At 37.6% G+C, this 13,364-nt stretch overlaps 1 protein-coding gene across 1 annotated transcript; it reads left to right on the forward strand.

Annotated features, from left to right (window-relative positions):
- The first annotated feature begins 5,931 nt into the window (after positions 1-5,931).
- On the forward strand, positions 5,932-7,409 carry LOC133038422 (uncharacterized). Its single transcript, XM_061116571.1, has 4 exons — positions 5,932-6,111; positions 6,310-6,627; positions 6,697-7,006; positions 7,372-7,409. The coding sequence occupies exons 1-4, from the start codon at positions 5,932-5,934 to the stop codon at positions 7,407-7,409; spliced, it is 846 nt and encodes a 281-aa protein (XP_060972554.1).
- The last annotated feature ends 5,955 nt before the right edge of the window (positions 7,410-13,364 follow it).

Here is a 13,364-nt window from a genome sequence, read left to right on the forward strand (position 1 = left end):
GTGATTTTGGAGAAGTGTAAAAACCTATCTGAAGTCTCTAGGTCTACCAGAAAGGGATTGAATGTTAAAGCTGCAGGAAAGGTACTTATTCAGTCTAAGGAAAGTTCTATACATTTTTGGCATCATTCCAAATTGCTTTAAACTACTAAGTGTTAATTTCTTGATTAACCAAAAGTAGTTGCCAAAGATATAGAATCCAGTATCCCAAGAGAGTAGACATATAGAGAGGAATTTCACATTATCAATGATTTTGTGATTAAAGGAAGAGTAATAGTGGAGGAAAGGTTGTGGTTAATTCAACCTTTCAGATCCTATTACGAGGAGTTTACTACTACTACACTTGATTTATATATCAAGGTGTTAAAGATTATTTGAAACGCACTTTTTGTTTTATATTAGTGCAAGTGGGAGTTTGTTGGGTTTTATGCCCTAAATAAAACTCATTTCAATATAATCAGATTTACTTACTAATATAGATCAGAAATAACATTTAATGTTGCATGGTTCACATGATTTATTTCATGATTATATGTACATAATGTATAAATTCATCTGAAACCCTTTTCACATACTTCATCTTGTTTATTGTGCCGTCAACACATTGGAAAGTAAACATGACTATGTGAATAAAGTTTCCTAGATTTATCAGACACAGGGTTTTACTGATATGATAATCTACAACAGAGTTTACTTGCATTTGGAGAAGTGCTATGTTCTTTCCAGATCATTGGTTAAAGTAAAGCTCAGGTTGGATGCATGGAGTATGCATCGGAAGGGACCGATATTGAACTTTGACTTAGATTTATTAAACTTACCCTAATATCTATTCAAGTCAATATCGCCTAGTTGATCCTAGATCAAATGATCTTAATCTTGATATGATTAGGCTCAATCTTGAAAGGCTATTTGTGTTCTTTGATTTGTTAGTTAAGCCTACTTTTAGGTCAGGGTGATACGTACATTTTGGGAACACCGTAGTGCAATTGAGTGGGAGCGCTATCATAAACATGGAATCTATAGCTTCTATCTGGCGAATAGTAACCAAAGGATGATCTCCTTCGAGCTTGACCAAACGAACATAAATGGTGGAGTACTCATTTCACATAAGCTGAAATATCATTTATACGGGGTTAAGTGTTTTAAGGATAAAATACATTGTAGGGTGTAACGGTAATTATAATCCCTTTACAGTGTAGATCATTCATATAGAGGATTATTGATCACATTAGGATTATAACAATGGATAACTAATGATGCATCTATATGGTGGAACATATAGAGCATTCTATATACTGAGAGTGCAATTCTAAGTTCTATGCGTGTATTCAACGAAGAATTAATAAGTTAGTGAATTTTAGTGATAAATTCTTGATCTGCTTATTTGAAGCTCGGTTATATAGACCCATGGTCCCCGCACTAGTTGAGATAATATTGCTTGTAAGACTCATATAATTGGTTTTGATTAATCAATTATAATTCTCAAATTAGACTATGTCTATTTGTGAATTTTTCACTAAGTAAGGGCGAAATTGTAAAGAAAGAGTTTTAGGGGCATATTTGTTAATTATGATACTTTGTATGGTTCAATTAATAAATATGATAAATGACAATATTATTTAATAATTATTTATAGTTATTAAATAGTTAGAATTGGCATTTAAATGGTTGAATTTGAAAATTGGCGTTTTTGAGAAAATCAGATGCAGAAAAGGTAAAACTGCAAAATTGCAAAAAGTGAGGCCCAAATCCACTTGTATAAGGCCTGCCACTTTTGTAGGAAATTTAAACTGATATTTTCATCATTTTAATGCCAAATAATTCAAACCTAACCCTAGTGGAATGCTATAAATAGATAGTGAAGGCTTCAGGAAATTTACACACTTAAATTTTCTACTTTTTCATTCAGAAAAAACTGAGCCTTCTCTCTCCCTATCCTTGGCCGAACCCACTCTCTCTCTCTTCCTCATTGAGATTTCGAAATTCTTTGTGTAAGAGTAGTGCCCACACACAGTAAGTGATACCTCAATCATAGTGAGGAAGATCGTGAAGAAAGACTTTCAACAAGAAGGAGGTTTCAACATCAAAGATTCAGAGAAAGAGATCCAGGTTCAGATATTGATAATGCTCTGCTACAGAAAGGAATCAAGGGCTAGATATCTGAACGGAAGGAGTCATATTATTCCGCTGCACCCAATGTAAGGTTTCTTAAACTTTATACGTGTTTATTTCATCGTTTTAGAAAGTTCATATTTAGGGTGTTAATCAACATACTTGTGAGTAGATCTAGGATCCTGGTAAAATAAATTCCAATAATTTACATGGCCATGAGGTGCGCTAGTAAAAATAAGTTTCCCGAGTGCAAATATGTGCATGTAAAACTTTAACGTTTTTAACAGCGCAGATTGCGAGATGCGGTGGTAAAAATTACTTTTTCCATCACAATAGCGAATTACGCTTATAAAAGTGACATTTTTTGTAGTGTCTAGTTTATATTTTAAAAAAAAGAAAAATAAATTTATCTATTTCGATTATATTTCGTATAGATCTATGATTTTTGTTGTATTTTTTTATTTATTTTGGTTGTCATTTCTAGGTTATGGTGGCTGATAGAGTGGATTTTGGATGGCCACTGTATATATATATGGTGTCTTTGTTTCAAATCTCGATTTGGGATGGCTATACCAGATCTTTAGTTTTTTTTTTGTTTTTTATTCAATTTATTTAACCTATGTGAGTTATAAATAGACGAATAAAATCTTATTTGTCTTTTTATAATCGGCATAAATAAATTAGTATTTGCGTCTATAGTTATTATGTAAATTTTAGGACTGGTAAAATTAAATTAAATGTCATTTTTTAAACAATCCAAATTACACATTTTGTAGTAGTGATCAAAATAATAATAATTAATAATTTCATATGTATACTTATGTTAATTATGATTATCCTATGAAGAAATTACATTGTATATCTAATTTACTTAATTTATTTTAATTTTTATCTTTATTTTTATATTCTTTAAGATATACTAACTTTTATAGATGATGTCCTTATTATACCCCTTATATTAATGTGTTAGAATTTGGGATAAGGTGAATAAGGCTCCATCTCATAACCAATTGGCAATGGGAGCAGTAGCTCATTCATCTTACATATTCTATTATCTTTTCACACATTAGCAATGTGGAACTCTCTAACATTTTCCCTCAAGATGTTATCTGTTTTATTTGGTTACTATCTTGGACAACTCGATCATAAGCGGCTCTTTTTTGGCTCACTATGCCTGATCACAAGTGGCTCTTTTGCTCTACTTTTTGGATCGATATTATTAGATTTTTGGTGGCCATTTTCTTTTGACTCACTATGTAAAGACCGCTTAGCTTTAATTTAGAAATTAGCAGATAATTAGGGTTTAATTATGAAATTAGTTATTAATTCTAAATTATTAATTCATGATGCTTTATTTGAATTCAGAATGCATTTTATATGTCATGTATAGAAATTTCATAATTTTGCATGTTTGGTGCCCGACAATATTGGAACGCAGTGTATGGCTCAGTAGAATCACATCTTGATATTTTTGTATAGCGAGGCGGTTTAGTTAGATATTGGGAATGTCAGAATTAGTCGGGAATGTAAAATTCCCAAATTACCCCTTAGTGCCATTATAACTTTTAGTGTTGGAAGGGCAAAATAGTCATTTTGCCTAAGTGAGTTTTGTCTTTTGTGGATTTTATTTAAAGTTTAATAATATGAATTTTTGGTTAAGTTTATGCTGATTATTAAGCAAGGGAAAATCAATTCTTTTTCTCATTTTATTGAAAAATAAAAAATTAGACAAAATTTGCATTTTCTCTCAAGTCTCTCTCTCTCTCTTTTGGCCACCCTTAGAGCAGCTAGGCTTGTTTTCGCTCCTTCAATTCTGTGTTTTCCAGCAGCTCAAAGTGTAATCCAAGCCAAGGTATAATTTCTAGCAACCTCCTTTTTGTTTTTTTGAGTTGTAAGGAAAGAAAATAGTTTTGCATGTTGTTGAGTTTTAGTTGCTGTTGTTGCTGTTGTTGTTTGAAGGTTGTTTCTGTAGTTATTTTATGTTTGTTTGAGTTGATTGGAAGTGGTTTTAGGTGCTGTTATGTTGTTTGAGCAAGCTTTGGAGTTTTGAACTCAAGCTTGGCTCATTAATGGTAGATTTTGATTATGTTTTTGGGTAGTTATTTTGTTGCCTTGAATATGTTCTCTAGGGTGTATAGAACAGGTCTGGAAAGTTTGGATTGAATTGGGATTGATTTGTGTGAGTTGTTAATTTTTTAGTGTTTCCTGCACTGAACCGGAATTCTAGTTCAGAGAGGCCTGTAGGAACCGGAATTCCGGTTGGCTTCGAGGATTTTTTTCCCAGAATCGGAACTCGGGTTGGGGGAACCGGTCTACCGATTGGGGCAATTTTGGGAACCCTAGTTTTTTCAATTTTTGTGTTATTTAGGGTATTGCCATGTTATTCATCGATAGGGAAACTTTTAGTTTCAAGTTTAAGTCCCCGGGAAGTGATTTAGCGCGTCGCTTATCAGTGTTGTGATTGATGTGATTTAGAGCCTGTAATTCGCCGAGCAGTTGTTCCACTCAGGTTGACCGGCACACTTGAATTCGGAATCGAGGTAAGATTAGTATAACAGTATGCATATGTATTTGCATGTTTAGCGTGCATGTTAGTAAGCCTGTTAGATTACATTAGATATGTATGTTGGCTTTCGTGCTATTTGACAGTATCACATGGGTACGACTAGAGTATGACTAGCATACCGAGTATAGGCTGATATTATGGTCGATAGCACAGTACTATTTGACAGTATCACATCGGTACGACTAGAGTATGACTAGCGTACCGAGTATAGGCTGATACAATATCACATCGGTACGGCTAGAGTATGACTAGCGTACCGTGTGTAGGCTGATATTATGGTCAATAGTACCGTCATACGACCGTTCTAGACTCAATACCGTGTGGGACACGGGGATTAGGGTTATATTCAGGGGTATGGGCGTCTGATCATAATCTGGGATATATGTATGTTATATGATTTATACTTTTCTTACTGAGTCTGTCGACTCACAGTGCTATGTTTATGTGTAGGTAAGGGCAATGCTAAAGTTGAGGAACCGTGAGGACGAGTAGATGAAGATTGTACATGTCGGGGCAGTTAGGCCTGGAGCGTACGATCCTCGGGACATCAGGGCTTTTGTTGTTAGTCCCTGGGCGACAAATATTTTGTAAATGAATAGAAAACTTTTGTAAAGTATTTTGTAAACGGGATCCTAAAATATTTTGTATGTAATACTATAAGTTTTTAATTAAATAAACAAATTTTAATTAATCACGATTTTCATTAACCTCGTTGATTAGCAACGAGGTGTACAGTATGTTTAAAATCACGTTAACACGCCTATGCTAGTTAGGGTGTTACAATTTGGTATCAGAGCCCCCAGGTTGTCTTCCGAAGATCGTCACGACATGTACAATCATCATCAGTAGTTAGCTTGTTCCACAGGTCAGTAAGCTTTTACTGCTTTAGTAGTTTATTTTAATAGTATGATTTAAGAAAAGCCTGTTAGGAAGCATGTTAGTAGCCTGATAGTAGAATAGGCGCATGTTTTTAATTTCCCAATAAGCGGCATTAGTAAGTTCTCGTTGATCATGATCTGACCATGCTAGCTCTTGGTTACGCATGTTGTTCAGACTAGATGGATGCCAGGCGAAATACCAGGAGTTAGGGCAACTCGGTCGGGTCAAATGAAGGATAGGGATCTCAGTTTCCCCTAAATGCTCGGGGCCGAGGTAGAGGTGCCAGGGGTAGGGCACATGGTCAGGGTGATGCTAACCCGCCACAGGCTTCCCAAGCTACTCAGGAAGCCCAGAACTGGGAAAACAGGTTTGCAGAAATGCAAACTAAAATCAACGAACAAGAAGAAGTGATTAGACAGTTAAGACAGCAGGGTGCTCCTGCAGTGCCTGCTCCAGAAATTCCAGTGCCACCTGCCCCTGCTGTCCAGGCCGAACCAGTGGTTGTAATGAATCGGATGGAGCCTCTGTATGAAAGGTTCCGTAAGCAGGCACCTCTGGTTTTTCTGGGAGGGCCAGATGTTATGAAAGCCGAGTAGTGGCTAACTGTGATCACCAAGATATTGAATTTCATGGGCGTCACCGGAAATGATAGGGTGGTCTGTGCCACTTTTCAATTTCAAGAAGATGCTTTAGTTTGGTGGGACATGGTGTCCATGATACATGGCGTTACTACTATGACCTGAGAGAAATTCCAGGAGCTGTTTAATGCCAAGTACTATAATGAGGCCGTCAGAAGTGTCAAGAGAAAAGAGTTCACTCACTTGACCCAGAAGGAAAACATGAGTGTTACAGAGTATACGACCCAGTTTGATCGTTTGGCGAGGTTCGCTTCGGGAATAGTGCCAACCAATTTCAGTAAAAAGGAGAAACATCTGGATTGGTTAAATGCGAAGATTAGACATGATCTAATGATTACTACGGACGACATAACCACCTATGCTGAAATGGTGGATAAGGCACTGCGAGCTGAGGGTGCAGTTGGATGCATGACAGAGTCTGTTGGGACTCCAGTGGTTGGCGGGACTCCTACCCCTCCTGCATCAAGTTTTAGCAGGGGAGGTAGTGGTTCGCCCATGGATCAGAAAAGGAAAGCATCCACTGCAACCGGTGGCTCAGGTCAGAACAAGAGGTTCTGGGGGAACCAGGGTCGAGGCAGTCGCCAGGGTAGTTCTGAGACCCGATACACTTACCCAGAGTGCCCCAGTTGTAAAAGGCACCATCTGGGGGAGTGTAGAGGACAAGGGTGCTTTCAGTGTGGCATGTCAGGGCATTACAAGAGGGATTGCCCTCAACTCAGAAATGAAGCACCAAAGGCTCCAGCGAAACCCACTCCAGCAAGGGTGTTCGCCATAACTCAGGCTGATGCAGAAGCCAGCCCTTCAGTGGTGACAGGTAAGCTTTCGGTCAACAACTTTTACTTCTCTGTATTGTTTGACTCTGGGGCCACACATTCTTATGTGGAAGCCAGAATCTTTAGTAAATTGGATAGACCGCACGATAGTTATGAATCATGGTTTGGAACCCTATTACCTGGCGGACAGTTAGTTATCTCCAAAAGGTGGATTAGGTCTATGCCGATCAGAATTGACGATAGGGAGTTAAGTGCTGACCTAATAGAAATGAGCTTAGTAGATTTTTATATCATACTGGGAATGGATTTCTTGTCCAAATATTCAGCCAGTATTGACTGTAAGAGGAAGATGGTAATCTTCCAACCAGAAGGTGAAAAACCATTTGTTTTTGTCGGTTCGGTTCAGGGATCTCGGACCCCAGTGATTTCGGCCTTATCAGCTAAAGAATTGTTGTGTGATGGATGTCTAGGGTTTCTGGCCGTGGTATTAGACACCATTCGGTCAGACTCTGTTCGGCCAAAAGACATCAAGGTGGTTTGGGAATTTCTATATGTTTTTCCTGAAGAACTTCCGGGTTTACCACCTCAGCGGGAAATTGATTTTATAATTGATTTGGCACCTGGAGCAGAACTGGTCTCTAAAGCTCCTTATAAAATGGCTCCAGCTGAGCTCAAAGAATTGAAAATTCAACTCCAGGGGTTACTTGACATAGGGTTTATTCGGCCTAGTGTGTCACCTTGGGGAGCTCCGGTATTGTTTGTCAAGAAGAAGTTACCGGGAGTTGAACAAGTTAACAGTCAAGAATAAATATCCTTTACCTAGGATCGATGATCTTTTTGATCAACTTCAGGGGAAGACAGTCTTTTCAAAGATTGATCTCCGATCGGGCTATCATCAGTTGAGAATCCGAGAGGAGGACATTCCAAAGACGGCTTTCCGTACTTTGTATGGACATTATGAATTTCTGGTTATGTCGTTTGGACTAACCAATGCTCCTATGGCATTCGTGGACTTGATGAATAGAGTATTCAAGGATTTCCTCGATATTTGTGTAATTGTGTTTATCGACGATATCCTTGTGTATTCTCAATCAGAAGAGGAGCATGAGCTACATCTCCGAATGGTTCTGCAACGGCTTCGAGAACACAAGCTTTATGCCAAGTTCAAAAAGTGTGAATTTTGGTTCTCTCAGGTGTCCTTTCGAGGACACATTGTTAGCAAGGATGGGATCAAGGTGGATCCAGGAAAGAAGTCAGAAGTTTCTTGGGTTTAGCCAGTTATTATCGTCCGTTTGTAGAAGGGTTTTCTAAAATCTCAACACCCTTAACCGAGCTTACTAAAAAGAATCAACGTTTTGTATGGTCAGACAAGTGTGAAGCTAGTTTTCAAGAGCTGAAACAGAGGTTGATTACAGCTCCTGTGTTAGCTTCGCCTTCCGACAAAGAAAAGTTCGTGGTTTATTGCGATGCATCCAGACAAGGTCTGGATGCGTGCTAATGCAAGCCGATTGGGTAATCTCTTATGCCTCCCGTCAGTTGAAGGATTATGAGCAGCGATATCCGACTCGTGATGTAACACCCTAACTAGCATAGGCGTATTACGTGATTTTTAAACGTACTGTGCAGCTCGTTGCTAATCAACGAGGTTTATGAAAATCGTGATTAATTAAAATTTTTGCTTTTAATTAAACTTATATAATATTTTCATACAAAATACTTTGGGATCCCATTTACGAAATACTTGTCAAAAGTTTACTAACTATTGCAAAATACTTGTCGCCCAGCGACTAACTACAAAAGCACTGTTGTCCCGAGGATCGTACGCTCCAGGCCTAACCGCCCCGACATGTACAATCTTCATCGGCTCGTCCTCACGGTTCTTCAGCTTTGGCCTCGACCTTACCTACACATAAACATAGCACCGTGTGTCGACAGACTCAGTAAGAAAAGCATAAATAATAATCATTCATAAATCCCGGGTTATGATCAGACACCCATACCCCTGACCACAACCCTAACTGTCGTGTCCCACACGATACTGAGCCCCGAACGTTCGTACGACGGTACTTTTAACAAAGTAACAACCTATACTCGGTACACTGGTCATACTCCAACTGCTAGTCATACTCTAGCCTTACCGATGTGTTACAGTATCAGCCTATACTCGGTACACTGGTCATACTCCAGCTGCTAGTCATACTCTAGCCTTACCGATGTGATACAGTCAAACAGTACAATACCACCGACCCTAGTATCAGCCTATACTCGGTACACTGGTCATACTCCAGTTGCTAGTCATACTTTAGCCTAACCGATGTGATACGGTCGGATGGTACGAAGCCAACATACATATCTAATGTAATCTAACAGGGTTCCTAACATGCACGCTAAACATGTAATACATATGGATACTGTTATACTAATCTTACCTCGATTCCGATATCAGGTGTGCCGGTCAACCTGAGTGGAACGAACTGCACGGTAATTTACAAGCTCCTAAACCATAACAACCACAACACTGATAAGTGATACGCTAAATCACTTCCCGGGGACTTAAACTAGAAACTAGAAGTTTCGCTATCGATAAAAAGCATGGCAATACCCTAAAGATCATAAAAATGGGAAGAACTAGGGTTCCCAAAAATCCCCCAACCGGCAGACCGGTTCCACAACCGGAATTCCGGTTCTGGGAATCCTGGAACACCGTCCGCAACCGGAATTCCGATCTGAGTAGGAAACACTCAAAAATTCATATCTCATTCCAATCAATCCCAAATCACACCAAAACTTCTAGACCTGCTATTTAGACCCTAAAGAACATTTTCAAAGCATCAAAACAACCCAGAAATCCCAATACTAAAAATGCCATTAAAGCTCCAAGCTTTGAGTTCAAAACTCAAACTTGGCTAAACCCCTCTAACATGCATTCAAACATTCTTGAATCTACCCAAACATGCCTATTATAACCTCTGAAAACAACAGCAAGCATCTGCAACAAGTGCAGCAACAGATTTCATCATTTCACTTTGAAAATCATAGTTTTTGAGCCAAAATTCTAAACTAGTTTAAAACCAACCAAACATGCATCAATAACAGCTTCATTTCACTCAATCAAGCATGCTTAAACCTCTGAAAACAACATAAAATCACAGCAGCAACAACAAACCAAACCAAGCATGCAACCTACTATTTTCCTTAAAAAAAAATCTTCAAGAACAAAAGCAAGAGACTTACCAAGAGTTGAGACCACTAGAACCTTGTTAAATTTAGCTAGAAAACACACAAAGAATTCCCCCAACCCTAGCTGCTCTAGGCCGAAAGAGAGAAAAAAAGATTTTGCTTAATTTTTCCAATTTTCACAAAAATGAGAAAATAAATGTTTTTCCTTATTTTACACATTATTTCAGCCAAACTAGACTTAAAAATCAGATTTAAAATTAAATAATAAACCTTTACTAAAGACAAAACTGAAAAAGGCAAAAAGACCCAAATGCCCTTGCCCAAACTAAAGAGTCACACAAATCACTAAGGGTATTTTGGGAAAACTCTAAATTCCCGACCAATCCCGACATTCCCAATATTTAATAAACTGTCCCAATACTAACATGCTAAGTTGTGATTCTACTGAGCGAAACACCGAGTTCCATGTTGCCGGGCACCGGAAATGCAAAATTATGAAATTTCACTATATGACATAAAATGCATTTCAGAATTCAATAATAACAGCATAAATAATTATTTAAATATCTATAAACAATTTTCCATAATTAAATCATAATTAACTGCTAATTTCAAAATTAAACTAAGCGGTCTTTACACATGACCTAGAATTGGCCGTGATAGTATTTGCTTTGAAAATTTGGCGGCATTATCTCTACAGAGATAGATGTGAAATTTATATCGACCATAAGAGTCTCAAATATTTCTTTACTCAGAAAGATTTGAATATGAGACAGAGACGTTGGTTGGAGTTCGTCAAGGATTATGATTGTGAGATCCTTTATCATCCTGGGAAGGCCAACGTAGTGGGCGATGCCCTGAGCAGGAAGGGTCCCGAACAGGTAGCTAGTATGATTCAGATTTCACCCTAGTTAGCTGAGGACATGGTCAAATCTAGCATTGATTTGGTTGTAGGCAAGCTTCACAACTTGACGTTGCAATCTGATCTGTTAGAACGAATTAAAGTCGCTCAGATGACTGATCCAGAGTTAGTAAAAATCAGAGAAGAAGTTTCAGCTGGTCAAGCTAGGGATTTTACAGTGTCAGACAGTGCCATGTTATTGTTTAAAGCCAGGGTTTGTGTTCCAAATAGTGTGGAACTTAGAAACGAAATTCTGGAGGAGGCTCATACCACTCCATATTCCCTACATCCCGGCACCACCAAGATGTATCAGGATCTTAAACCTTATTTCTCGTGGAGCGGAATGAAGAAGAATGTGGTAGAATTCGTATCGAGATGCCTAACCTGTCATCAGATCAAGGCTGAACATCAAAGACCGGCAGGGTTCTTACAAGCAGTATGATCTCAACTAGTATGGGGACCATGGGCCTATATAACCGAGCTTCCAATAAGTCAAACCGAATTTACCAAGTAAATTTCCTAACTTATTAATTCCTTATTGAATCCACACTTAGAACTTGGAATTGCACTCTCAGTTATATAGAACGCTCTATATGTACCACGATATAGATACGCTATTAGTTATCCATTGTTATAACCCTAATAATATGAATGACCCTCTAATAGATGATCTACATTGAATAGGCATTAAGTTACCGTTACACCTTTAATGTATTTTATCCTTAAAACACTTAGTTCCGTATAAATGATATTTCAGCGAAGTGAAATGAGATCTCAGCCATTTATCTCTGTTTAGCCAAGCTCGAAGGATATCATCTTTTCACTTCTAAATTCCTATAGAAGTTATAACTCCATATTTATGTTAGCGCTCCCACTCAATTATACTATCATGTTCCCAAAATGTACGTATCACCCTGACCCAAAGTAGGCTTAACTAATAAATCAAAGAACATGTATAATACTCTTGAGATCGAACCTAACCATATCAGGATTAAGATCATTTGATCTAGGATCAACAGGTGATATTGAATTGAATAGATATTACGGTAAATTTTAATAGATCTAATCATAGTTCAATATCGGTCCCTTCCGATGTATACTTCATACATCCGATACTGGTAAACTTTGCCAATGCCCTGGAAAGGACATAACACTTATCCAAGGTGTAAGAATACCTATCGCTGATTATATCATGCCAGTCTAAATCCAGTGAACGGACAAATCAGGGAATAAACTTTCGAACATATAATTAAGATTATATTCCACTGTGCTGACAACACTATAATCATTAACAAATTCATATATTCTGGACTTAAATAGAATTTATACATTATATTTATATAATCATGAAATAAATCATGTGAACCATGTAACATAAAATGTTATTTATGATCTTTATTAATAAGTAAATCTGATTATATTGAAATGAGTTTTATTTAGGGCATAAAACCCAACAGTTTAAGTCTCTGGGAAGTGATTTAGCGCGTCACTTATCAGTGTTGTGATTGATGTGATTTAGGAGCATGTAATTCACTGAGCAGTTGTTCCACTCAGGTTGACCGACACACCTGAATTTGGAATCGAGGTAAGATTAGTATAACAGTATGCATATGTATCTACATGTTTAGCGTGCATGTTAGTAAGCCTGTTAGATTACATTGGATATGTATGTTGGCTTTCGTGCTATTTGACAGTATCACATCGTTACGACTAGAGTATGACTAGCGTACCGAGTATAGGCTGATATTATAGTCGATAGCACCGTACTATTTGACAGTATCACATCGGTACGACTTGAGTATGATGTTAGCCCAAGATATTTTTCCAAGAGGGGGGTGAATTGGAAATTTAAACTCATTTCGGTTAAAACTTTTAACACAAAATTATGCAATTAGTCACTTAATCAAATAAAAAGCAAGTAGTATGGCAAGCAATATATTAAGACAAATAATCAAACTTGTAAAGTAAAGGTTTTAAGGATTAGAAAATGCAAACTCTCAATTTTTACAAGGTTTGGTAGAGCTATGCCACCTACGTCCTTGATCTTCAAAGCTATGGACCTAGCTTTGAGTTCCAATATCGAGCCAAGTTAACGGGCTTGACTAACCCTTACAACCGAGAAATTTTCACCAAGGTATTTCCAAACCTCTTACAATAGTTTCGCACCCCCGAGGACTATTAACCTCTTTCTCGAATTGTTGAAGTGCCAATCTCACTATTACCGGGTTATTTACAATACCGGTGCCAACCTCACCTCAATCACAATATGGAAATGTGTTTGATATTACAAGCTAAAATCACTTTAGAAATATGATGAT

Source organism: Cannabis sativa, chromosome 5 (assembly GCF_029168945.1).
Source record: "Cannabis sativa cultivar Pink pepper isolate KNU-18-1 chromosome 5, ASM2916894v1, whole genome shotgun sequence".
In the NCBI taxonomy this organism is placed as follows: Eukaryota; Viridiplantae; Streptophyta; class Magnoliopsida; order Rosales; family Cannabaceae; genus Cannabis; species Cannabis sativa.